Raw genomic sequence first — 26807 nt, 5'->3', positions numbered from 1 at the left:
CTAGTAACAGAAGAAGAATCTAGGAATATTAGTGCTAGTAGCAGTAGAAATATCTGCAGGGATAGTATTGCTAGTAACAGTAGCAGTATCTGAAGGGATAGTAGTCCTAGTAACAAAAGAATAATATTCTGGGATAGTAGTGCTAGGAACAGTAGAAGTATCTGTAGGGATAGAAGGGCTAATAAGAATTGAAGTATCTTCGGGGATAGTAATGCTAGTAATAGTAGAAATATCTGCAGGAATATTAGTGCTAGTAACAGTAGAAGTATCTTCAAGGCTAGTAGTGATAGTAACATTAAAAATCTGCAGGGTTATTAGAGCTAGTTACAGTAGAAATATCTTCGGGGATAATAGTGCTATTAACAATAAAAGAATTTGCAGGGATAGTAGTGCTAGTAACAATGGAAGTATTTGCAGGGATAGTAGTGTTAGTAACAATATAAGTATCTTAAGGGGTAGTAGTGTTAGTAACGGTAGAAGAATCTTCAGGGATAGTAAAGCTAGTAACAATAGAGGTATCTGCAGGGATATTAGTGCTAGTTACAGTAGAAGTATCTGCAGGGATAGTAGTGCTATTAACAATATAAATATCTGCAAGGATAGAAGTGCTAGAAACAATAAAAGAATCTTTAGGGATAGCAGCGTTAGTAACAATAGAGGTATCTTCAGGGATAGTAGTGCAAGTAATACTAGAAGTATCTGCAGGGATATTAGTGCTAGTAAAAACAGAATTACCTGCAGAGATATTAGTTCTAGTAACAGAAGAAGTATCTTCAGGGACAGTAGTGCTAGTAACAGTAGAAGTATCTGAAGGGATAGTAGTGCTAGTAACAGTAGAAGTATCTGAAGGGATAGTAGTGCTAGTAACAATTTAAGTATCTGCATGGCTAGTAGTGTTAGTAGGAATACCTTTGGGGATAGTGGAGCTAGTAACAATAGAAGTATCTGCCGGGATAGTATTGCTAGTAACAGGAGAAGTTTTTGCAGGGATAGTAGTTCTAGTAACAGCAGAAGTATCTGTTGAGATAGTATTTTTAGTAACAATATAAATATCTGCAGGGATAGTAGTGTTAGTAAGAATAGAAGTATCTTCAAGGATAGTAGTGATGGTTACAATAGAAGTATCTTCAAGGATAGTAGTGCTATTAAGTATAAAAGTATCTTCACGGAGAGTAGTGCTAGTAGTAATAGAAGTATCTGCAGCGATAGTATTGCTGCTGTAGGACGGGCTGGCTAGTAACAGTTGAAGTATGCAGGCGATGAGTCACAATAACGTGGCTAAAGTATGTTGACCAGACCACACACTAGAAGGTGAAGGGACGACGACGTTTCGGTCCGTCCTGGACCATTCTCAAGTTGACTTGAGAATGGTCCAGGACGGACCATTCGTCCTAAACGTCGTCGTTCCTTCACCTTCTAGTGTGTGGTCTGGTCAAGTTGAAGTATCTGCAGGGATAGTAGAGCTAGTAACAATAAAAGTATTTTCAGGGATATTAGTGCCAGTAATAATATATGAATCTTCAGGGATAGGTACTTTTCCTTTCAATTGAGGCTTGCGTTAACGTAGTAGTAAATAGGTATCCATGACATATATTGAGGACTACGTCTTTAATTCTTGTTTCAACTCGTGACTGAGCGCCTTCCAATGGCAGAAACACTACAATTAAAACATTGCAGTCAATCTACTTTGAAGAAAGAACTTAAGAAATATCTATACCGTTACTTGAAGCTTAAAGTCTCACAAAAAAGAAACTCCCTTAAAATCATCATCATTTATGTATGATGATTTCATACATAAATGTTGTATGAAATGTACTCAGTCGTTTGTGAATACAAACAACTGAGTACACGTTTTGGATTCACAATGAGTACGTTATCTACCCAGTTCTGGTTTTGAAAGACCTATATTATTATTCTTTTTAAAAGACATTTCTTAATTTAAATTTTATTTTAATCAGATTTTGGAGAACTCATTCACATTCATTGATATATTATAAAATAAACTCAGATAGTATGGTGTAACTTTACTTAAAGATAACTATTTAAAACGTTCAGCTTAAAACATTTGATATTAGTTTGAAAAGTGCGTAAATATGACTCATTTAGTTTTTATCAATCTGGTCTAATTTCTATCAGTCCAGCAAGCCAACATCGGCGCACTTTCAAACACACCGCAGATTTTATTTGTTTTAGCGGCTTGTCTGTCACAAAAATCGGTTTCATTTTAACGTATGCTCTTTGAGCTTGTGCCGCAATATAAGCCAATTTGGATCCCAGCTATACCATACGTATTTTGTGTTGTTTAGCTTTCTCTTGGTACTACTGCCCCTGATACTGCTATTTTGGTTGTTGCAACAGTCAGTTCGCTCCCTATAACAGCTGCAGCTCTGCCGCCACCACTACTGTCCCTCGTGTTACTCCCACCACTACTGTCCCTCGTGTTACTCCCACCACTACTGTCCCTCGTGTTACTCCCACCACTACTGTCCCTCGTGTTACTCCCACCACTACTGTCCCTCGTGTTACTCCCACCACTACTGTCCCTCGTGTTACTCCCACCACTACTGTCCCTCGTGTTACTCCCACCACTACTGTCCCTCGTGTTACTCCCACCACTACTGTCCCTCGTGTTACTCCCACCACTACTTTCCCTCGTGTTACTCCCACCACTACTGTCCCTCGTGTTACTCCCACCACTACTGTCCCTCGTGTTACTCCCACCACTACTGTCCCTCGTGTTACTCCCACCACTACTGTCCCTCGTGTTACTCCCACCACTACTGTCTCTCGTGTTACTCCCACCACTACTGTCTCTCGTCTGCTGCCTCCCCCTCATCCCTGCCTTCCCCAGGTCCTTGCTTCCCTCACAACCCTGCCTTCCCAACGTCCCTTCCTCCCCCAAAACCCTGCCTCTTCCATGTCCTTGCCTCCAAACAACCGTGCATCTCCCATGTCCTTGTCTCCAAACAACCGTGCATCTCCCACGTTCTTGCGTCCCGCACTTCCCTGCATACCAACAACTCTGCCAGTCCCATAACCCTCCCTCCCCCACAATCCCGCCCCCCCCCACAACACTGCCTATCCAATGTCCCTTCCTTCCAAGATCTCTGCCTGCACACATCCCTGCCTGCCAACAACCCTGGCTCCCTCACGCCCCTGCCTCACCCACAAAATTGCCCTACTCACGTTTTTTCCTCCCAACAACCCTGCTTCCCTTACGATCCGGCGTTCCCGACGACCCTGCCTCCTCTACAACCTTTCTCCAAACCCTGCCTTCCCAAAAACCCAGCCGCCCCAACGTCATTGCCTCCACACAACCCTGCCTCCCCCAAGACCCTTCTTCTACCACAACCCTGGCCCCACGACCACCCTACCTCCACTACGTCCCTGCCTCCACCGCGACCCTGTCTCCCCACAACCCTGCCTCCTCCACGACCCTGCCTCACCCACGATCTGCCTCTTCTACGATCCTGCCTCCTCCACGACCCTGCCTCACCCACGACCCTGCCTTCCTCACGACCCTACCTCCCCCACAACCGTGTCTTCACCGCAACCCTGCCTCTACCATGACCCTGCTTCCACCATGACCCTGCCTCCCCCACGACTCTGCTTCCATTACGACTCTGCCCCCCCCCCCCCGGCAACGACCCTGCCTCCCTCACGACACCACCTACCCCACAACCCTGTCTCCACCACAAGACTACCTCCCTCACGACCCTTCCTCCCCAATGTCCCTGCCTCTCCCACGAACCTGCCTCCCGCACGACCCTGCCTCCTCATGATTTGCCTTCCCTTCAACCCTGCCTCGCACCGTGAGGCGCCTCTACTCCTCCACCACTTCACTGTCTTTTGAAACTGTGGATTTCCGCTTTCTTTTAGAAGGAGCCATTAGCAAGACAGCCCCGTGAGGCGTGCCTCCCTGCCCCTCCCACTCTCCCCGACCCATCCTTCATCCTCACTCTCCCTGACTCATCCTCCATCCTCACTCTCCCTGACCATCCATCCAGACGTCAGCAAGGCAGACAGTCCGCCTGATAGCATAACTCGCTCTGTATTCCACATATCATAAACTTTTTTCCTCACCTGCAAAACTTCATCTTTACTTCCACCCCACAAAAAGAAATGGAGGAGGCCCCACCCCCTCCCTCACCCTGGAGGAGGCCCTGCTTCTCCCCCACACTGGAGGAGGCCCTGCTTCTCCCCCCACACTGGAGGAGGCCCTGCTTCTCCCCCACACTGGAGGAGGCCCTGCTTCTCCCCCACACTGGAGGAGGCCCTGCTTCTCCCCCACACTGGAGGAGGCCCTGCTTCTCCCTCCACACTGGAGGAGGCCCTGCTTCTCCCCCCACACTGGAGGAGGCCCTGCTTCTCCCCCACACTGGAGGAGGCCCTGCTTCTCCCCCACACTGGAGGAGGCCCTGCTTCTCCCCCACACTAGAGGAGGCCCTGCTTCTTCCCCACACTGGAGGAGGCCCTGCTTCTCCCCCACACTAGAGGAGGCCCTGCTTCTCCCCCACACTGGAGGAGGCCCTGCTTCTCCCCCACACTGGAGGAGGCCCTGCTTCTTCCCCACACTGGAGGAGGCCCTGCTTCTCCCCCACACTAGAGGAGGCCCTGCTTCTTCCCCACACTGGAGGAGGCCCTGCTTCTCCCCCACACTAGAGGAGGCCCTGCTTCTTCCCCACACTGGAGGAGGCCCTGCTTCTCCCCCACACTGAAGGAGGCCCTGCTTCTCCCCCACACTGGAGGAGGCCCTGCTTCTCCCCCACACTTTAGGAGGCCCCATTTCTTACCCCCACACACTGGAGGAGCTGGTCTAAGTTGATAAACGTGTTGCTTGCTCTCCTTGTTGCTCAGTCCAGGGTGGAGAGCGAGGCAAGAGCTGCCCGGGGAGGTAGACTGGGAGAGGGGAGGGAGTAGGTGGCCTGGGAGGGGAGGGAGTAGGTGGCCTGGGAGGGGAGGGAGTAGGTGGCCTGGGAGGGGAGGGAGGAGGTGGCCTGGGAGGGGAGGGAGGAGGTGGCCTGGGAGGGGAGAGAGGATATATATATATATATATATATATATATATATATATATATATATTTATATATATATATATATATATATATATATATATATATATATATATAAAGGGGGTGGTAGGAGAAGCGAACACTCTTACGTATTCAGAGTTAAATGGCAAGTTTTTCCCTGAATGCTCTGTGTTCCCTTCTCTGAGGCTGTGGGTCCCTATAATTGCACCAGAGGTGGTACCCCCTATATATATATATATATATATATATATATATATATATATATATATATATATATATATATATATAAGTATATATATATATATATATAAGTATATATATATATATATAAGTATATATATATATATATAAGTATATATATATATATATATATATATATATATATATATATATATATATATATATATATATATATATATACTTAACTGAACAGAATTATTAAAATACTCACATGGTTTGGAGGAGACATTCCACACATCCTCCTGACAAGATACTACTTTGTGTAACTATGTAGACGATAATACAACTATCTACGTGATGGACAAACAGAAAGTATAATTGGGTAATGCTAATTTTATAGTCCAGAAAAGTCAAATTAAAACTAAACTTGAATATTCCTAGAGCTAGTATAGCACATATGTATACTATATTAGGCTTTAGATAGCGTGTATTAGGTCTAGCATGGTTAGGTTGGGTTAGTTTAAGTTTCATTGGCAACATAAATAGAAAACCTTTTCTGGTTTGTTCAAATACAATAATACACAAACGTCTACTTTCTGTTGGTCCTTCACCTCCAAGGTTGTACGAGCGACCACGTCCTCGTTACTCGTTACTAAAAATACTCTCATGCGAGTAGAATGGGATGGAGACATTAGGAATCACAGTTGAAAACACAACCTAGTAATATCTCGAGACATGAACCCCGGAGCAACGGTCGAACAATTTTCTGGTCAGATCAGAATGACCCAAAACTGCCTTGAAAGCCTCGAAACCGCATTACCGAATATTATCCTGAAAGGACATTTCATTTTTCCACATTTAACTTAGAAGATAATTGATAATATTATTATACTAAGAGAACATTCCGAGTTAAGAAGCGCACAACAAACTCTGTAACAAGGTCGCGTTCAGCCGCAAGACAATGGAGTTAACACAGGGAACAATATTCTTGACCTTGAATAGTCATACACTAAAGAAGATATAACAATCTCAAATACAACTTATTAGGGCCACAATCTAGTTAAGGGGAAAAACTATAATCCTATAGCACCCTCCCAATTCCCCCCTTACTACGCCACTATACACCTCCCCATCCACCTCCCATTCAGCCACCCCAGCCACCTTCCCACCCCCTCTACAACCCCGGCCATCTCCCACCCCCCTCTACAACCCAGGCCATCTCCCACCCCCCACTACAACCCAGGCCATCTCCCACCCCCCTCTACAACCCCGGCCATCTCCCACCCCCCTCTACAACCCCGGCCATCACCCACCCCCCTCTACAACCCAGGCCATCTCCCACCCCCCTCTACAACCCAGGCCATCTCCCACCCCCCTCTACAACCCCGGCCATCTCCCACCCCCTCTACAACCCAGGCCATCTCCCACCCCCCTCTACAACCCCGGCCATCTCCCACCCCCCTCTACAACCCCGGCCATCTCCCACCCCCCTCTACAACCCCGGCCATCTCCCACCCCCCTCTACAACTCAGGCCATCTCCCACCCCCCTCTACAACCCCGGCCATCTCCCACCCCCCTCTACAACCCCGGCCATCTCCCACCCCCCTCTACAACCCCGGCCATCTCCCACCCCCCTCTACAACTCAGGCCATCTCCCACCCCCCTCTACAACCCCGGCCATCTCCCACCCCCCTCTACAACCCCGGCCATCTCCCACCCCCTCTACAACTCAGGCCATCTCCCACCCCCCTCTACAACCCCGGCCATCTCCCACCCCCTCCACCCAAACTCTCATCCATCTCGTACAATGATTAATGACAAGAAAACAGAGACGCATAATGTAATATTTCCGTTCCTAATTCAGCCACTAAACAGTCTCGCTCATCAGCCAAGTTTGAAAAAATCAAGATAGCTAAATTGTTAAGGGTTTGTGGGATAAGTTGGGTTAGGGTGGGGGAGTGTGGGGAGTGAAGCGGGCGTGTCGCTCTGGTAAACCCACTTCCATTAATCTTTCTTTTTTCCTTGCAGAGAACCGTTTTGTGATCATCAAAGACACACCATAATTAAAATGTGACAGATGAGAATCCAGAGGGAAATTAGGCGAAGCTAGGTGAAAAATTTAGCTGCCTGGCTCTAATGTTCATGCAGTCATAAGGGAGAAAATCCTTTAGGGTAAGCACGGTGTGGTGACATTTAGTTCTTTCGGGCCATCGACAAAGAAACGCATTAGGAGGATAGACTTGGTAACACAGCCACGTAACGCCATGCTGATAATGGCATTGTTTCACAGTGGCCATACAGCATGCCTGCCTTCATGTATGGTGCCACAGTGGCCATACAGCATGCCTGCCTTCATGTATGGTGCCAGTGGCCATACAGCATGCCTGCCTTCATGTATGGGGCCAGTGGCCATACAGCATGCCTGCCTTCATGTATGGGGCCAGTGGCCATACAGCATGCCTGCCTTCATGTATGGGGCCAGTGGCCATACAGCATGCCTGCCTTTATGTATGGTGCCACAGTGGCCATACAGCATGCCTGCCTTCATGTATGGTGCCAGTGGCCATACAGCATGCCTGCCTTCATGTATGGGGCCACAGTGGCCATACAGCATGCCTGCCTTCATGTATGGGGCCACAGTGGCCATACAGCATGCCTGCCTTCATGTATGGGGCCACAGTGGCCAAACAGCCTGACTGCCTCATTATTTACTCTCGCAGAACTATTCAGACAATATAGTTAGATTCAATAAACTAGCCTTGCCTTGAGATGCTTCCGTGGCTTAGCGTCCCCGCGGCCCGGTCCTCGACCACGCCTCCTAGCCTTGTCACAATTATCAAACCGGCTAATGTGTTTCACAGTAAACGAAACTTGCATTATTATTATTAAAGCATCCCTCCTGGGTCCTGTCACCATATTGCGAAGAGTTGAGAAATAAAATTGTTTATATATAAAGAGTTACAAACTGAAGTAAAGCTATTAAAACATTCAACTCTTTCCATCCTATAGTAATGGAAATACAACAATGGTGTTCCGAATATTTAGAAGCATAAAATGCTGCAGTTGTGTTGGGTCCCAAGCCATATGTTAGCAATAATAATAATAATAATAAAGCGCACGAAGAAGTCACAATAACGTTATGTATCAATGAGTCTATCAGTAGGAGCGGAAGTAAACACTGGTTCGGTAACCGGGTTGTTGATTAGTGGAACCAATTACCGCGTAACGTGGTGGCGGTGGGGGTCCCTTGTTTCAAGAGTAGGTTGGACATGTATATGAGTGGGATTGGGTGGTTATAAATAGGACCTGCCTCGTATGGGCCAGTTGGCCTTCTGCAGTTACCTTTATTCTTATGAGTGGTGAGGAGGATTCGAACCTATGTTCTGGGTACTCCCAAGCACACGCCTGAGACAACTACACCGCGACATGGGCAAAATAATTGCAACCTGGGATTCAACTGAATCCTCTGGGGTAACTGAGGCTTCCATTGAACCCTAAACAAGGTTTCACCCATTTCCCCCCCCCCCATGCAATATGCTTGTAGAACCACAGAGGATATATTTGAATTTGAGGTTGCAATTCTTTTGACCATGTCGCGGTGTAGTTGATAAAGGCGTGTGCTTAGGAGTAACCAGAGCACAGGTTCGAATCATCCTCATAGCTCCTAAATAAAATTAATGTTCTCACTAATAATAAAATTAATGTTTTAATTTATTTATATTTAGTTTTAATATTTGTTCAAAATATGTTCCTAGTTTTAACTATTAGTTCAAAACATGTTTCTAGTTTTAAATATTTGTTCAAAACATGTTCCTAGTTTAAAATATTAGTTCAATACATGTTTCAAGTTTTAAATACTTCATATTTATGTACAAAGTTTAATATTCATTAAATTACTATTCATACATATAAATGAAGTTACAATTACAGTTATGAATATTATAAAGCCTATTGATGCGGTCTAATTCTAGATTACAGAAGTTAGTATATTTGCAACTTAAACCACTGGCTAGGTAAAAATGCATTTTGGCCAGGAATTATGTCAGTGAGGCTTATACTGGGTGCTTCCCTTATTTGTATATATCCATGCATTTAAATATCAATATTCACGTCAGACCTGATAATGATTAGAAGCTTCTTATTCCTTGTTATTTAGATATCTTTGCATTAGTTCTCATATCACACGGCTCTTGCCAGAGTTTGTACGCCTATTATTTTCTTTAATTTTTGTACACAAGACTCGGTACTTGTTCCACAAAAGTCGCTATTTAGACAATTTTTTTGTATGGTTACTATAGATTTGAGAACTCTACAGTGCTCACTCTCTCTCAAAACAAATAAAAACGAATCCACAGATTTTGAAAAGTTATGCAATGTCTTATATACTGGTGACTTCTCTCTAGCCGTGAATGGAAGGGAAAAGTGGTGTTAGTTAGATCCGGCGTAATATCTCCGTAGATTAAATGAACAAATCCACAAGGTCCGTGACGAAACCGAAGTTCTACTGAACTTACTGGATCCCGAAGCCTCTCCGAGGCACAAACCAAGCTTTTACACAAACCCCCCCCCCCCCCCTGCACCCGAGGTATGTCAATAGGCCGTTCTCCCTCTAGTAAGATCCAGTAAGGATCCTCTGGATCCTTACTGGATCCTCTAGGGATCCAGTAAGTTCAGTAGAACTTCGGTTTCAACCCTTTTAACCCTGTCGTAGCTCAGTCGATTAAGGCAGTGTCTGGGATGCTCCCTGACGCAGGTTCGAATTCTCGTCACGGCCCTTGTAGATTTGTTCATTTGATGCATCACGTTAGTGTGATCTCTGTGTGTGTCTCCGTAGATTGTTTTCTAGGTTTAACAGTTTCTAACTAGCAAGAACCTCATACTCCCAATTATAAATGACCTAATTGCTGCACAGAGTAAAGGGTCTCGAATCTCCTTTGTATGGATACCTTCACACATAAATATAACCCATCATAATGAGACAGACATTGCAGCCAAATTAGCGTGTAACAAGGATGAAGTTGAATTAGATCTAGGTATCCCATATCTCTGCTGTCAAAACTGTATTGGTTCAAACACTCAGATCTGATAGGAAAGAAATTACTGACTCCCAACGACCAGAAAACACCAGTGTAAAAATCTATGATTTGTTCAGATCTGCAACCTATGTTTATGGGCAGCACAGAACGTCCACCAGACTGTGCGACACAGTGGTTGCCAGGATTAGCTTGGATTACCGTTACCTGTGGCAGGTGGCTACAGCTGACGGATCTCCCAATCCTGAACACTCAAGGTGCAAACTCAGAACAGGAACTGGGGCATGATCTCCCACACTACATCACCGAATGCCCAGTTATCAGACCATTCAGATCCGTTGGCATGAGGTACCTGGAGTTTTCCAATTACTTTATTTACTCTTGTGTTCTTGAGGATATCCTCATAATGCACAAAAAATTTGTCAGTGATGGCTACTGAACATATGGCCCTGTATGACTAACCATCCTGCGAGATGGGGACTCTTAGTATCACTGCTACCTTATTCACTCTTGTGTTCATGATGATATCCTCAGAATGCACCCAGAGTTAGCCAGTGCAAACTACTTATCGCATGCCTCTGTATAACTAATGATCACCGTGTACCGGCTCACGTGTACACGTCGACCATTTTTTATTATCTTTTGCAAAATCGTGGTCTATAAAAACATTGGGTTTATCTTTGAAAACATATTATGAAAATAAAAGAAGGTTGTGATACATACAGTTTCGTAAATCTCATATTGCTTAAATACCTCTATAGTTCTTTGTATCAGTGCTTAGAGAAGAGGAAAAGAATGTGAAAGACAAAATGAAGGTAAGAGGACATTCAAGAAGAGGATTGGAACTAATGAAATAGAAATGTAAAATAAGAAAATTCCGGTAGGAGGAAAGAAACGGAAGAGAAATAGAGAAGTGGGAGAGGAGGAAGATGTCTGAAGGATAGAGGTGGTAAAGGGAGACAAAATACACAAGGGGAGGAAACTGTCAAGGCGGAATGGGAGAGACATTGAGGACTAGAACTCATTAATTTTGTGCTAGAGTGCAATTCGGCGCGACGGGCAGCTTGCTGCAAGATGGATTACATAAAGAGAGATATCCGGCGATATTGTTGAGCTGTCGGCACGCTCAGTGTATTCTGGAGACTGGCAGCAGTGCAGGGCAGGAGACAGACTGAGGGGAAGACATCCTAAACTTCATGCGCACACGCACACACACCACACGCACACACACACCACACACACACACACACACACACACACACACACACACACACAAAGATCAGACAAGTAGATGTACCAAAATTCAAAACGGTATTCCTGCAACGGGATATGACAAGGGAAGAGAGAATGAATGCAGTAGCCGCAAGAATGGAGCGCAGGGGCAGAGAAGGGAATCAGGGAACCACAACTCTGAACCCTACAATCCCAAAAGGTAGTGGGCAACCCTCCACAAGCAGTTCAACAGCCCCAGTGAGAGGAACACCACCCCACCTTTCACCCAATAGAAGTCCTACCTGTCCCTACCCCTGCCAGTCCCCTGTTAAGTGCCCACCTAGTCCACCCTCCCCAAGACCTCCCTTCTTCCCCCCCCCAACCCTTCTACAAATTCTTCCCCACAAACCCACCCTTCTCTCCTACGCCCTCCCTCTCCCTCCCCCCCAAGCCCTCCCTACTTCTCCACCCCCATATGCTCTCCCTTCTTCACTACCCTTTCCATATCAAACCCTCCCAGCCTCCTCACTCCCCAAATCCCCCAGGTCCCCCCTTCCCGTCCCGGACCCTCCCTGATTTTCTACCTCAGTAGAATCAGCAGAAATTGAGGCTGGACAGAAGAGAGTCAGCTTCAAGGAGATTTACTCAAACATAGATAGGATTACAAACAAGGCAAGTGAACTAAGGGAAAGAGCACAAGAAGTGAACGCAGATGTAATTGAACTCACGGAAGCAAAACACCTCAAAACTTAGACTCAGGAATCATAACGAATGACGTGTTTCCTCAGGACTATACAGTATTAAGGAAAGAGAGGGAAGGAAAGGGAGGAGGCAAAGTGGCCCTACTAATAAGAAAGAAATGGAGCTTCAAGGAGATGGTTATCCCAGGCTTCGAGGGGTTCAGAGACCACATTAGAGGCACCATAACAATGGGAGGACCAAGAGTAGTAGTAGCAATTATATATAACCCCTCCACCAAATGACAGAAGACCCAGGCAAGAGTACGACCACAACATGGCAGTTAACACTATAATTGAGAGGGCAGCCTCTGCTGCCAGTAGAAATAGATCCCATCTGCTCATTATGGGGGACGTCAATCATGGAGGGATAGACAGGGAGAACAAGGAACTGCATGGAGGTGAGGAAACATGGAAAGCTAAACTATTGGAGGTCGTAACTAAAAACTTTCTAAGCCCGCATGTCAGGGAACCCACAATAATGTGAGGCAACGATGAACCACCGAGATACGACATGCATTCCGAAAGGGAAACTATGAGAAGATAAGAAAATTACTAACAGACATAACTTGGGGAACAGAACTCAGAGGTAAGATGGCTTAAGGCATGATGGGCTACATCACACAGAAGTGTAAGGAAGCAGCAGACAAGTTTGCCCCAGTCCAAAAAGAAAAAACGAAAAAAAACGCACACGCACACACACACAATTTGTGTAAGAAATCATTCAGAACTGTGTGTACCACATATGTCAGACAAATCCTGGAGTATGCGGCTCCAGCACGGAGTCCATATCTAGTCAAGCATAAGACTAAACTGGAAAAGGTTTAAAGATTTGCCACCAGACTAGTACCCGAACTGAGTGGTATGAGCTACGAGGAGAGACTACGGGAATATACCTCACGTCACTGGGAGACAGAAGTTAGGGGGGACATGATCACCACATACAAGATTCTCAGAGGAATTGATAGGGTAGATAAAGACAGACTATTTAACACCAGGGGGCACACTGACTAGGGGACACAGATGGAAATTGAGTGCCCAAATGAGCCATAGAGACATTAGAAAGATTTTTTCAGTGTCAGAGTAGTAGACAAATGGAATGCATTAGTAAGTGATATGGTGGAGGCAGACTCCATACACAGTTTCAAGTGTAGATATGATCAAGTCAGAAACCTGTACACCAGTTGATTAACAGTTGAGAGGTGGGACCAAAGAGCCAGAGCTCAGCCCCTGCAAGCACAACTAGGTAAGTAAGCACTCACACGCACATTTGGACATGTGGATAATAAAGGAAGGAGCAGAAGCACTGTGCCTGCCACTCTCCATAGTGTATAACAAATCACTGGTAACAGGGGAATTGCCTGAAATTTGGAAGATGGTTACTGTAGTCCCAATATACAAGAAAGAGGATAGACAGGAGGCACTGAACTACACGCTAGTGTCCTAACTTGCATACCATGCAAGCTGATGGAGAAGATTGTGTGAAAAAAGTTAGTGAAACATCTGGAGCGAAAGAACTTTGTAACACAGCATCAACATAGGTTAAAAGATGGCAAGTCCTGCCTCAGAGGATTAATTGAATTCTACGACCAGGCAACAAAAATCAGGCAAGAGAGGGGTGGGCAAACTGCAGATTTTTGGATTGCCAGAAAGCCTTTGACACAGTACCACACAAGAGGCTAGTGAAAAAGCTGGAGATGAGGCAGGAGTGAAAAGGAAGGGACTCCATTGGACAAGAGAGTATCTAAGTAACAGAAGACAGCAAGTCACTGTGAAGGTGAAGTCTCAGATTAGCGAGGCGTCACCATTGGAGTCCTTTAGGTTTCAGTTCATGGACCTATACTGTTTCTGATATATGTAAATGATCTCCCAGAGCGTATAGAATCGTTCCTCTCATTGTTTGCTGATGATGCAAAAGTTATGACGAGGATTAAAACAGAGGAAGATAGTATGAGGCTACAAGATGACCTAGACAGATTTAATGAATGGTCCAACAAATGGCTACTAAAGTTCAACCCGAGTAAATGTAAGGTAATGAAACGAGGCAGTGGTAACAGGTGGCCAAACACAGGATACAGAATGGGAGATGAGGTACTTCATGAAATGGACAGAGAGAAAGATCTAGGAGTTGATATTATCTCAAACCTGTCTCTTGAAGCCCACATAAAAATAATTACATCTGCGGCATACGCGAGGCTGGCTAACATCAGAACAGCCTTCAGGAACCTGTGTAAGCATTCATTCAGAACCTTCTATACCACATATGTAAGACCAATCCTGAAGTATGCGGCCCCAGCATGGAGCCCGTACCTTGTCAAGCACAAGACGAACCTAGAAAAAGATCAGAGGTATGCCATTAGGCTAGTCCCAGAACTAAGAGGAATGAGTTACGAGGAAAGGATGCGTGAAATGCACCTCACTACACTGGAAGACAATATAGTATGGGGAGACATGATCATTACCTACAAAAGCTCTCTCGAGATAGAGAGATTGTCTAATCAGCACATTACGAACATTTTGTGAACCACCATCCCAGAGAGACCTTTCTCCATAAATGAATCCATATCAAGATATGTAATTACATCTAACAGCTATAAGCATATTGTAATATGCCAAAATAAATGCATATACTCAATAAATAATTGTTTAGCCAAATACATTTCGTTAACATTTGTATAAATATATCATTAAAAGAGGCAGGACAACGATACCCGCTTTGAGTGGATCACATCAGTGCCTAGATGTTGGTTACGACAATGGTAAACATACTCCTCCGCCATGATGATATACTCCATGATGGGACTCCTGGTTCAGCCTTGACGTCGAGCGGACGTCTGGACGCCTCCGCCTGTGAGCCGTCGGATTATGTTTTCTTTTGCGATTTGGATTCAACGGTCCGGTTGTACGACGCCTGACGCACTTATCGCCTTGGGTAACGGGATTGTTGGTAGATTTTTTTTGTGTGTTCTGGCTGATTCTCCCGGCGGGGTGACGGCAACGGCTGGGCCAAGAGGTGCCGGGAGTTGATGGGCTCCTGGTGTGCCCTCAGTTGGGGTGGGTAGCCGGATTCCTTGGGGGGGGGGGCACTAGATGACTTTTGTGTTTTAGCGGGGGCCAAGTTTTTGGTTTTCCTACCCAGTGTTCTCTGTGTGTGGCGGGGCTGGTGCTTGTGACCCCGAGGGACTCCTGGAGCTCAACAATCATCTGCCCGTCTGCGTGTCTTTGCCACGAGGCATATTAGTTTCCAGTGATTGGCGTCACTCGTTTCGCGATTTGGCTTGGCGTTTCACCTTTCTGGGCTTCGCGATTAACACTTCATGGGTCCGCCGGGGCGCATCCCATCCCACGATCGTCGTCGCCCCTAAATCAACAACAACATACAACATGATGTTCAAGCTGCTTAGGTCCACGGTTGTTAAACGGTAGCAATTGACTAGTGGTGTCAACTGCACATACAATGTGTACTAACAGCAAGGCATTCGTTTAATGTGAAATAAGGGAGTGTCTTGCCATGCAACAGCAAGAAGAATGTGTGACTACACCGACGACACAGCAGCGACGCCACACTTGTGTATACATAACTCTTGCCGTCACACAAGGACCTAGTCGTTGGTGTTAATTGTATATAAATGTGCCGCAACATTAAGACACACTATTTTAATGAAACAAGTGTGTGTCTTACCATAAACCGTGAGTAACCGTGAGTGGAGTGCGAACAACGCCTGAGGCCAGAAGCCAAAAGGAGTCAACACACTATTCCAACATCAGTAGTGAACAACATTACAAGCTCAGGCCCTACAAGCGGACTAAGTCTTAGTACTATAAGACTGAGCTCCGTACCTACATTTTACCAAAATAAATGGAGGTTGGTGGTGTAATAATTAGAGGATGGATCCAATGTCTTTAGTGCCACTAACTCCAATATAATTCAGGTACGGTTATCACCGTGAGCTTTCGTGCTCACCTCAGTAAGTGAATTATTTTAAAACAAATTAAAGTATACATTTGCAATAGGTAAATTCATAACATTATACAATCTTGTCATTGTTTATAATGATTCATGTGGCAAGATGCCAGATCAAAAGATGGGCTAAAATAATGTAACCGTGTCAGTGCTAACTGTATTATACATATTACTTTTTACCAAGTGGTAAATTTCCACTTAACTTGGAAACAAGTTTCCAAGTTTCTCATTCAACAGGTAAATGAAAGCAGCTTCATTTCGTTTGGATTCTCTGAAAATTTGGCCAGTTTGGGAACACAAAATAAATACAGTCCACTACCCCAAGAAGAAAACAACAGTTTCCTTGTGGCTAGTTAGTACCTTTTTTAGGAATTCAGAAGTAAAAAGAAATCCCACATGAGGAGTAATTGTATAAACTCTGTTGATGTGTCAGGAGTGATTGTGTAAGCTCTGTAAATGTGTGAAAAGTGATTGTGTAAGCTCTGTTGATGTGTAAGAAATGATAATATGAGCTTTGATGTGTGAGGAGTGATTGTGTAAATTGTTCTGATGTTTGAGTAGTGATTTTATACACTATGTTGTGTGATGGGTGGTTTGTAAACTGATTCGATGTGTGAAGTGATTGTGTAAACTTACTGGATGCGTGGAGTGTATGTGGAGCACTCGAGAATTATGGCACTCTTCGTGTCCTGAGAGAGAGAGAGTGTGGGAGAGTGATATAGTGAGAGTGGTAGAGTGTGTGGCTGGCTGGCCACACCCCCTCCCTTCACACAGCCAAACACGCTGAGATAAACGACTGTCAGTGTAACAAATGACTTAGGTACTTTGCATGCTGATGGTTCTACGCGGATTGTAAACTTCAGCCCAAATTACTTCTGGTTTTTGAGGTCACAGGGAGATGCAGCCAAGTAATTTGTCCGACATGTTCGTTAGTTCTTCTTATCTATCAGAGAGGATGATGTCTATTTAATTTATTCGTTATTTTTGTTATTTATTTTATGAATCAAAGCGAATGCTTTTAAGTTTTAACTCTTTTGTTTAATTTATTTAATTAGGAAGAATTTGGTATTATATTATCTTGAAGCTCTGAAGCCGGAAATTGATCACTGTGAGAAACATGGCTGACAGTCTCCTCGGTACTCTCCTCCACCGACTTCACTCATCTTCATTGCCTGTCGATGTTTCTAACTTCCTAATCATGCTTTTCATCCTTTTAGTATTAGAATGCACTTAATTACTCCTTGCACCTCTCTGATTCATTCCGTCCACCAGGGAAAGTCTCAATAATTTAGTTTACAAAGCCATGGGATGTAACACCAGATCTGTCATCCTTACTATTGTATAATATTTTCTGGATCATATCAGTAAGCATTGTCACTCTCTTGACATTTACCTCGATGTCTTGAACTCGGCAGCTGGAGTAGATTTTTATATTGTTTCGTCAACCACAAAATATGTGTGCGTGTGTGTGCGTGTGCGTGTGTTCACCTAGTTGTGCTTGAGGGGGTTGAGCTCTGCCCTTTCGGCCCGTCTCTCAACTGTCAATCAATCAACTGTTACTAACTACTAATTTTTTTTATTTTTTTCACACACACACACACACACACACACACACACACACACACACACACACACACACACACACACACACACATATATTCAGGACGCAGCCCGTAACAACTAACTCCCAGGTACCTATTTACTGCTAAGTAACAGGCGCATCAGGGTGAAAGAAACCCTGTGCATATGTCTCTGCCGGCGACGGGAATCGAACTCAGGCCACAGGATTACGAGTACCACGCGATGTCCACTCAGCTACCAGACCCAGTATGTGTGTATGTGTGTGTGTAACCCATCTTCCTGTTTAGATAGTACCTATTGTGACGGTTGTCCATAGTCACGAATTCGTAAGTACTTAAGTTTTAAATAGTAGTATATATGCTAGTAAGGAATTATATTGCTTTGATACTCCCTTATCCATTGGAGTACCTTCCCTTTCACTCCTGCCTGCATCTCCAGCTTGTGCACTAGTTTCGTATGTGGTATTGTGCCAAAGGCATTCTGGCAATCCAAAAATATGCAGTCTGCCCACCCCCCTCTTTCTTACCTGATTTTTGTTGCCTGGTCGTAGAATTCACTTCCTGTGAGACATGATTTGCCATCCCTGAACCCATGTTGATGTTGTGTTTCAAAGTTCTTTCTCTCCAGATGCTCCACTAGCTTTTTTCGCACAATCATCTGGCCTGTAGCTCAGTGCCTCCTATCTATCACCTTTCTTGTATATCGGAACTTCATTAGCCGTCTTGCAAATGTTTGCCAGTTCACTTGTTTCAAGTGATTTGTTATATAAAATGGAGAGTGATGCCTAGCAGTAAATACGTACCTGGGAGTTAGACATGAACACGTATAGACACGATGCGTCTATACGTGTTGTTAGACGCATCGTGCGTAAAGTCAGTATCAAAGTCCCTAAGGGGACTTCTAGAAGCCTAACAAGCTCTCTGTCCCAGACTCTGAGAAAGCCTAAGGTCTTGCATCAGGGACGGATCTAACTGTTTCTGGGCCCCAGCTTCTGATCAGTGTAGTTATCCAAAGGCTGAACTCATACATGTAGACAACACGTATCGTAATAATATGTATACTCAATTATCAAAGTTATATCATGCACAGTTTTGCTGAAGAATTCATTGAGCCCAAAGTTCTATAACTAGATAAGGTTTAATTCCTCCACCCATCCCATCCCAAATCCTTATCCTGACCCCTTCCAAGTGCTATATAGTCGTAATGGCTTGACACTCTTCTGATAGTTCCCTTCCCTTCCCTCCCCTCCTTCCTCCTCCAGCCTTCCCCTCCCTCCTCCCCCACCCGCTTCCCCTCCCTCCCCCCTCCTCCTCCACCTCCCGCCTCCCCACGATCACCTCCCTAAGTTTCTGCCACAAGAGCATGCTCTAGGAAGGAGCATTCCCATGCAAGATGTATACCTATCTGGTTTGAGAAATTGGATTCAATTTGCATTTTAATGAAAGAGGATCGTCCGGCTGGGGCTGAGTCCCCATTGGTGGCAGCCTGGAGGTTTACATCCTGAACCAACTAGGTATTTCAGTTAGGGTTTATTACGGCCGTGACCAATTGCGTTAGAACGTTACCAAAGCTATAAACAGCTGTGTTAGTGACTCTACTGTGGCCACAGACTGTGGTGTTAGGGCTCTGCTATGGCCATTAACAGCAGTGTTAAAAGCCAGAACATGGCCATAGACTGCTGTGTTAGGGCAGTACCACATCCTTCCCATCATATTATAAGAATTTAGCGTAGGACAGATAAGCTGAGCTTTGTCTTCACCAAAGGTTAGTCCATGCTAATGCTTTATATCTAAAGTGGTGATCGTGTAAGGTTGGATAATTTTCACGGACTTTTCTTTCAATATTGGGGACCTGTCTCTGACTCACCTCTCAGCTGTGATGCTCCTTCATCTCTGCCGTTACAAGATAAGTAACAATATTAGCTCAGCCCCTGTCTATTGTGAGAGGGGATGCAACAAGACAGTTCAGTAAAAGTTTAGGTAAAGTCACCGTAGCCGAGAACAACGTCAACTAAACTAGAGGGAAGAACGTAAACAAGAAATGGACTCAAGGTAGTCTAGTGAGCTGAGGTGAGGTAGAAGTCAGTCCAGTCAGCAGAGGTGAGGCAGGAGTCACCCCAGTCAACAGAGGTGAGGCAGGAGTCACCCCAGTCAACAGAGGCGAGGGTGTAGTCAGCGCAGTTAACATGAAAATAGAGGTGGTAAGCGGCCGGCACCAGGCAGACGGGAGTGTTGATGTGAGCAGTAATTGGAGTGGTGGTATCAGTGGAGGATGCTGGCCGTAGTAATGGATTCCTCCGTGTTTTCTGACTTTATTTTCTTTTTCAGGGCGAAGGGAGGCTGTACGGAGGTGCAGTAAGGGACTGGAGAAGGGACATAGAAGAACGGGGGACGCTGGAGGGAAGTGGCAGGCAATGGGTCTGGTAAAAAGTTCAGGGAGGTGGAAATACCGGTGAAGGAGAGGCTTTCCGGAACAGGGAGGGGTGCATGAGGATTTTATGAAGGCGAATGGCAAGGAACTGCGTTGGGTGAATGGGGGAGAGAGGAAAATACATATACAGAAGTGGAGTGGAGAATGGACACAACAGCAAACTGTGCTCTGTGTCTGGAAGGTGAGAGGACGGGAGATGCTGGGATCATGGGAAAACTGAGAGAGCAGGGGATGCTGAGAGAGCAGGAGGATGGTGAGAGAGCAAAGAAGTACGTTGAAAAAACAAGGGGATGCTGAGTAGATAGATACTGAGAGAAAAGGGGGATGGTGTGATAACAGAGGGGATGTTGAAAAAGCACAGGGGCCTGATGAGAGAGAAGGGGTGGTGATGAGAAGGCACAGGGGGCTGATGAAAGAGAAGGGGATGTTGAGAACACACAGGGGTCTTGTGGTAGAGTAGTGGGGATGTTGAGAAAGCACAGGGGACTGATTAGAGAGGGGGCCTGTCGGAAGGCTTCAAGGGGCTATGAATATACCCAACATCTCAGGGGCTGTGGATTACATCCAACATCTCAAGAAGTTGTGGATTATATCCGATATCTCAGTGGTTGTGGATTATACCCATTATCTCACAGGTTGTGGATTATATCCAACATTCCAGGAGCTGTGGATTATATCCAACATTCCAGGAGCTGTGGATTATATCCAACATCTCAGGGGCTTTGGATTATACCCAACATCTCAGGGGCTGTGGATTATACACAACAGAACAGGGGGTGTGGATTATACCCAACATCTCAGGGGCTGTGGATTATACCCAACATCTCAGGGGCTGTGGATTATACCCAACATCTCAGGGATACGGTCCGCTCTCACACTGAAGCAACGACAGTACCCGAGTGTTAGGTGAGCACTGATTTTTTTATATAGACTGTTGAGGTGAGAAATAAAATGTGTTTTAGGGAGACTGTTGAAAAAGTACTGCTTGAGGAAATACTGAATAAGGTTGGAAATTATTAAGAAAGTGTTACAGCGGATTATAAATGATATCGGGAGAATTGTTGGCAACTTACCAGGAAGCATGGAATGTTACTGGAAATTAGTGTCGTTAGCACAGAACTGAAAGGACAACTTCACATATACCTCTATATTCACTCAAGTTTTATAGCTTTAAAACATATGCTTGATTATGAAAATATGTATTTCTACAAACCAAAAATATTTTATTTCAATAATAAATATTCCCGTATCGGAATGAGAAAGTTTTACGGAGAGAATACCAGTTGGTGAGAAGCGCGGCCGACACTAGCTGTCAGCGCCCGACTCTGTGACGGGTAGTGCTCTGGACCCCCTGGTGTTATTGGTGTCTGGTCACTGGCGGGTCCTGTCTCCCTCATACTTCCCTTATACCCTGGTGTGTCCTTCCTCCCACCTCCCTCATACTTCCCTAACTTCCGGGTGTGTCCTGCTTCCCGCCTTCCTCTTATTTCCTTTATATCCTGGTGTGTCCATCCTCCCTCATACGTCCTCTATATCCTGGTGTGTCATGCCACCCGCCTCCCTCATTCTTCCCTTACATCCTGGTGTGTCCTGCCTCCCGTCTCCCTCATACTTCCCTTATATGCTGCCTCCCATCTCCCTCATATTCCCTTATATCCTAGCTGTCCTGCCGGTCGTCTTCCTCATACTTCCCTTATATGCTGGTGTGTCCTGTCTCCATATATCAATTTATTATAATTGATAAATATCAATTTGTTATAATGATTCAGTGACAGTGGTCGCAGTGACTTGTAGCTGTTTAGGCTACTGTTCACTTATTTGTCACTGAGGCCTCATGAACTCATCTTCAGCTTTAAATGATGATATCAACATCACCCTCTGTTGTTATAGTCAGCTGTATTCTCCCTAGTATATTTCCACTGAAGTTGTATAATCAGCTGACAAATTTAAATTTCTTTTTTAATTATTTGTCTGCAGGCATAGGCTTCCTCAGTCCTATGTCCTATTAAGTCGGCCCAATTAATTACTGGGCCTGTGAGTGATTTGCCTCATGCAGACTTTAACAGGTATATTCCCTGATATTTAGTTGGGCCCACCTACAAGGATTCCTACGTCAGTGAGGTGATGGGACTCAATTTTATCTGCTAATTTTATTCCCCTATTTCTCATAAATCTGGCAGTAGCTCGTAGACCTTGTACATGTAAGTCCGTTGGAATGTGTCCACCACAATGGTTTGTACTTGACAGACGTAGCTGCCCAAATGTACTGATGGGTGCACCACCTGGTAGATTTGAAGTCCTGTATCAGCAAGGAACCCTGATATATTCAATGTCACCTGGGTTACAGGCTTTAATTGTAGATCATCTGCCACCTTTCGTGTGACAAATGTTCTATGGTATCCTTGGCCAAACAACTCTCGGTTTTGGACCCTGGCCCTCTTATTACTGATGGTAAGTTAGGCAGTAGGCAAAGTCGCATTATTTTTGGACTTTGTCAATAGGACACTGATTTTCTGTCGCACCTTGCAGTACCGTACTGTGGTGGATTTTTTATCTCTCACCTTAGGGTTTGGAGACTTTATTTTCGTATGTCTGCACAGTGCTGCATACTTTTTCTGCACCAATTGCAGGTGTATAGTTGGGTTTTACAGTCATCGAGGTTTTGTGATTTGAGACACCTTGAGCATTTCCTCAAGTAGCTTAACACGAGTGTCTATTAGGATAATTGGTGCAACGGTATGTTGAATGTTCTTTTTTGGTAGAACAAACATTTCCCCCAGCCTACCACACGTTTTGGAGTCACCGTCTTGGGTGGCACAGTAACTATAGGCTTGGAGTTTTCCACTGCATATGCTCCCACTCTGCCATGGTTCCACTTTGGTATGGAAATAGTTTACATTTAGTTGGAGTACTTGCTGTACTCTGTGGTTTACAATTATTGGTTTCTGAAGGTTTACTGGGTGGTTTTAATATGTCATGTGAATGTAGTATATGAATTACTGAACATAAACCCTCATATATTTATCTTAAAAATAATGTTATTGTACTGAGCACTCATTTATCTCAGTATGTCCCTAGGTATTTTCTGCTGAACGATTATTTTCAAGACCCATTCAGCTCCTCAGCTTCGGTTGTATTCCATCATCAAGGCTGATGGACTTGATCATGGATTCTACCTCCAGCTTAAAGACTTAGGTTGACAGTAAACACGTGTCAGACTCTACTGACACGTGTTTACTGACATAACACGTGTCAGTAGTGTGGGTGTGAGGGCGGTGGTCGTGTCAGTAATGTGGGTGTGAGGGCGGTGGTCGTGTCAGTAGTGTGGGTGTGAGGGTGGTGGTAGTGTCAGTAGTGTGGGTGCGAGGGCGGTGGTCGTGTCAGTAGTGTGGGTGTGAGGGCGGTGGTAGTGTCAGTAGTGTGGGTGTGAGGGCGGTGGCCGTGTCAGTAGTGTGGGTGTGAGGGCGGTGGTCGTGTCAGTAGTGTGGGTGTGAGGGCGGTGGTCGTGTCAGTAGTGTGGGTGTGAGGGCGGTGGTCGTGTTGAGACGCGGGCGGTGGTGGAGCCAGGGAAAGTGTTGGTGGACGGTCAACCAACGTGGGCAAGATACGAGTGGAGACTCGGGTTGTTTATTTCACTCCCGGCAGCTCCCAGGGAGAAGCAGGATAAAACTAGCTTGGAAAAAGAGTTGCTTGCAAAAGGAAAAGTGCCTCGTTATTCGAAAGCTTTCAAAATAGGCATCATTAACGACGTTCGGTGGCTGTTGGAGGGAGTAGTAACACATGTAACGAGACGAAATTTACACCTCGTCAAAGCTCAGTGCAATATTTTTCTCCTTGTTTGTCAAGGAAAACCCGAGAAACAATTCTTTCTCTATGAAATATCGAGAAATGAATGATATATTTGTGTTATATCCAGTCGCTGGCCAGAGTCGGGAGGAGGAAATCGAACATAGTCCATCGCTGTCAATTGCTGTTTCATTTGCATGGCTACAGATTCTATTGCTGGTCTAAAACAAAAGAGGATTTGCATAACAATGGTAAATAGATTGAAAGACTCAATTTCATTATCTGGTTCTCCCTCTGAAGACAATTCGTCAGTGTGGACTTAAAGTGGTGTAAGGTGAGGCTTTCCTCTCGCGGGCGTGTCGCTCTACCCGTCACCAGGTGTGGGGGCGAGGCAGTCACCAGGTGTGGGGGCGAGGCAGCCACCAGGTGTGGGGGCGAGGCAGTCACCAGGTGTGGGGGCGAGGCAGTCACCAGGTGTGGGGGCGAGGCAGTCACCAGGTGTGGGGGCGAGGCAGTCACCAGGTGCGGGGGCGAGGCAGTCACCAGGTGTGGGGCGAGGCAGTCACCAGGTGTGGGGGAGAGGCAGTCACCAGGTGTGGGGGGGCGAGGCAGTCACCAGGTGTGCGAAGAGGAAGTCACAAGGTGTGAGGAGAGGCAGTCACCAAGTGTGGGGCGAGGCAGGCACCAGGTGTGGGGCGAGGCAGGCACCAGGTGTAGGGCGAGGCAGTCACTAGGAGTTCTCGTCATAATGAGAGAGTCCCCGTCACCACGAGAGAGTTCGTCACCACGAGAGAGTTCCCGTCACCCCGAGAGAGTTCCCGTCACCCCGAGAGAGTACCCGCCACTCCGACTGAGTCCCCGTCATCACGAGGAGTTTAAGTCACCACGAGAGGGTTCCCGTCATTATGATGGAGTTCCCATCACCACGATGAAGTTACCGTCACCACGAGGGAGTTCCCATCACCACGATGAAGTTAGCGTCACCACGAGGGAGTTCCCATCACCACGATGAAGTTACCGTCACCACGAGGGAGTTCCCATCACCACGATGAAGTTCCCGCCACAGCGCGGGAGTTCCCGTCACTATGAGGGAGTTCCCGTTACCAGGCTGGAGTTCCCCCGTCACTATGAGGTTTCTGGTCTCCGAGAGGGACCGCGGGTACTCTAGCCTGTAACTGACTCATGTGTGTGGCATGCACTAGGAATATAAGTATTTCTCTGGGCTGAGAGAGCTCGACTACTCAAGGTGTGAGTTTGAAGGAAACATTATATTTAATTGTTATTTCCGCTTTTAATGGATTGAGTGTATAGGTCGTGACGTTAGCCGTCGCAGCGAGACATTGCCTGTTTAATTAAGGGTAGTAATTGCTTGAATTACGAACATGGGATTAATGCCGGTCATATACTTGTTTCTGCTTAGAAGAGAAGTTGGCAACGATTGAATATCTAAAACTATTAATATCAACTTGCTAATAGATAAGGCCAATACAGTATTATTTTCTGACAAAATGTGACACATTTAGAACATAGGAACATAAGAATAAAGGTAACTGCAGAAGGCCTATTGGCCCATAAGAGGCAGCTCCTATTTATAACCACCCAATCCCACTCATATACGTGTCCAAGCCACGTTTGAAACAATCAAGGGACCCCACCTCCACCATGTTACGCGGTAATTGGTTCCATAAATCAACAACCCTGTTACTTAACCAGTATTTACCCAGATCTTTCCTAAATCTAAACTTATCCAATTTATACCAATTGTTTCGTGTTCTGTCTTCCATTGATACTTTTAATACCCTATCAATATCCCCTTTGTTATGTCCATTCATCCACTTGTAAACCGCTATCATGTCCCCCCCTAACTCTTCATATTTCCAGTGAATGCCTTTTAAGCTTTGTAAATCTTCCTTCGTATGACATGTTTCTAATTTGGGGAATTAACTTTGTCATCCAACGCTGGACGCGTTCATGTGAATTTATATCCATTCTATGGTACGACGACCAAAACGGAACTGCATAGTCGAAATGAGGCCTAACCAGCGCAAGGTATAGCTGAAGAACATCAGGTGTCTTGTTACTAACGCTTCGATTAATAAATCCCAGGGTCCTATTTGCCTTATTACGAACATTAACGCATTGATTTTTTTGTTTTAAATTCTTACTAATCATAACTCCCTGATCCCTTTCGCAATCTCAACACCATTTAGATCGTATCTTGTACCTGTATCATCATTACCTAGCCTCAAACCCTTACTTTTGTCAGTATTAAAGTTCACCTGCCAATACTTTTGACCATTTCAAAACTCTATTTAGATCATCTTGAAGTAATAGTGAGTCTTTTTCCGTGTTTATTTCCCTCCCGATTTTTGTATCATCGGCAAATTTGCAAATATTGCTGCTCAAAACTGAATCTTAATCATTTATATATATTATATATAACAGAGGTCCCAGGACAGAGCCTTGAGGCACTCCAATTACAACATTTTCAAACTCTGACTTACCCCCATTTACACTGACTCTGTTTACTTTGGTATAGCCATGCCATAATTCAACCTAATATTGCACCCACAATACCATGAGCCTCTATCTTTTTAACGAGCACTACACCACTATGCCGTGGTGGTGTAGTGGTTTAAAAGGTTTAGTACGTATAGTAAAAGGTTTACTATACGTACACCTCGGTGGTAGTATAGAGGATGAGTACTCTGGCTAACACTTGAACCACACATTTTATTGCTATCACAGAAACATGGTATTAAAACCCGAGAACTTTTAGCAGAATGTAAAATTAAGATACATAAATCTTTTGGTCAAAAGATTGGCAGATACAGTATAATACTGACAACT

General features: G+C 45.1%; 1 protein-coding gene across 1 annotated transcript in view; it reads right to left on the bottom strand.

Annotated features, from left to right (window-relative positions):
- The window catches only part of LOC123756144 (hepatitis A virus cellular receptor 1-like), a 75663-nt gene continuing 48856 nt past the window's right edge, over positions 1-26807 (bottom strand). The window contains exons 3-5 of the mRNA XM_045739203.1: positions 910-1017; positions 473-699; positions 1-303 (exon numbers count right to left, since the gene is read on the bottom strand). Coding sequence (XP_045595159.1) covers positions 1-303; positions 473-699; positions 910-1017 — 638 coding nt within the window. The remainder of the gene's footprint in view (positions 304-472; positions 700-909; positions 1018-26807) is intronic.

The sequence above is a fragment of the Procambarus clarkii genome, chromosome 55 (genome assembly GCF_040958095.1).
Source record: "Procambarus clarkii isolate CNS0578487 chromosome 55, FALCON_Pclarkii_2.0, whole genome shotgun sequence".
Taxonomy (NCBI): domain Eukaryota; kingdom Metazoa; phylum Arthropoda; class Malacostraca; order Decapoda; family Cambaridae; genus Procambarus; species Procambarus clarkii.
The sequence above is the reverse complement of the archived record's forward strand: the minus strand, read 5'-3'. Positions and strand labels throughout refer to the sequence as shown.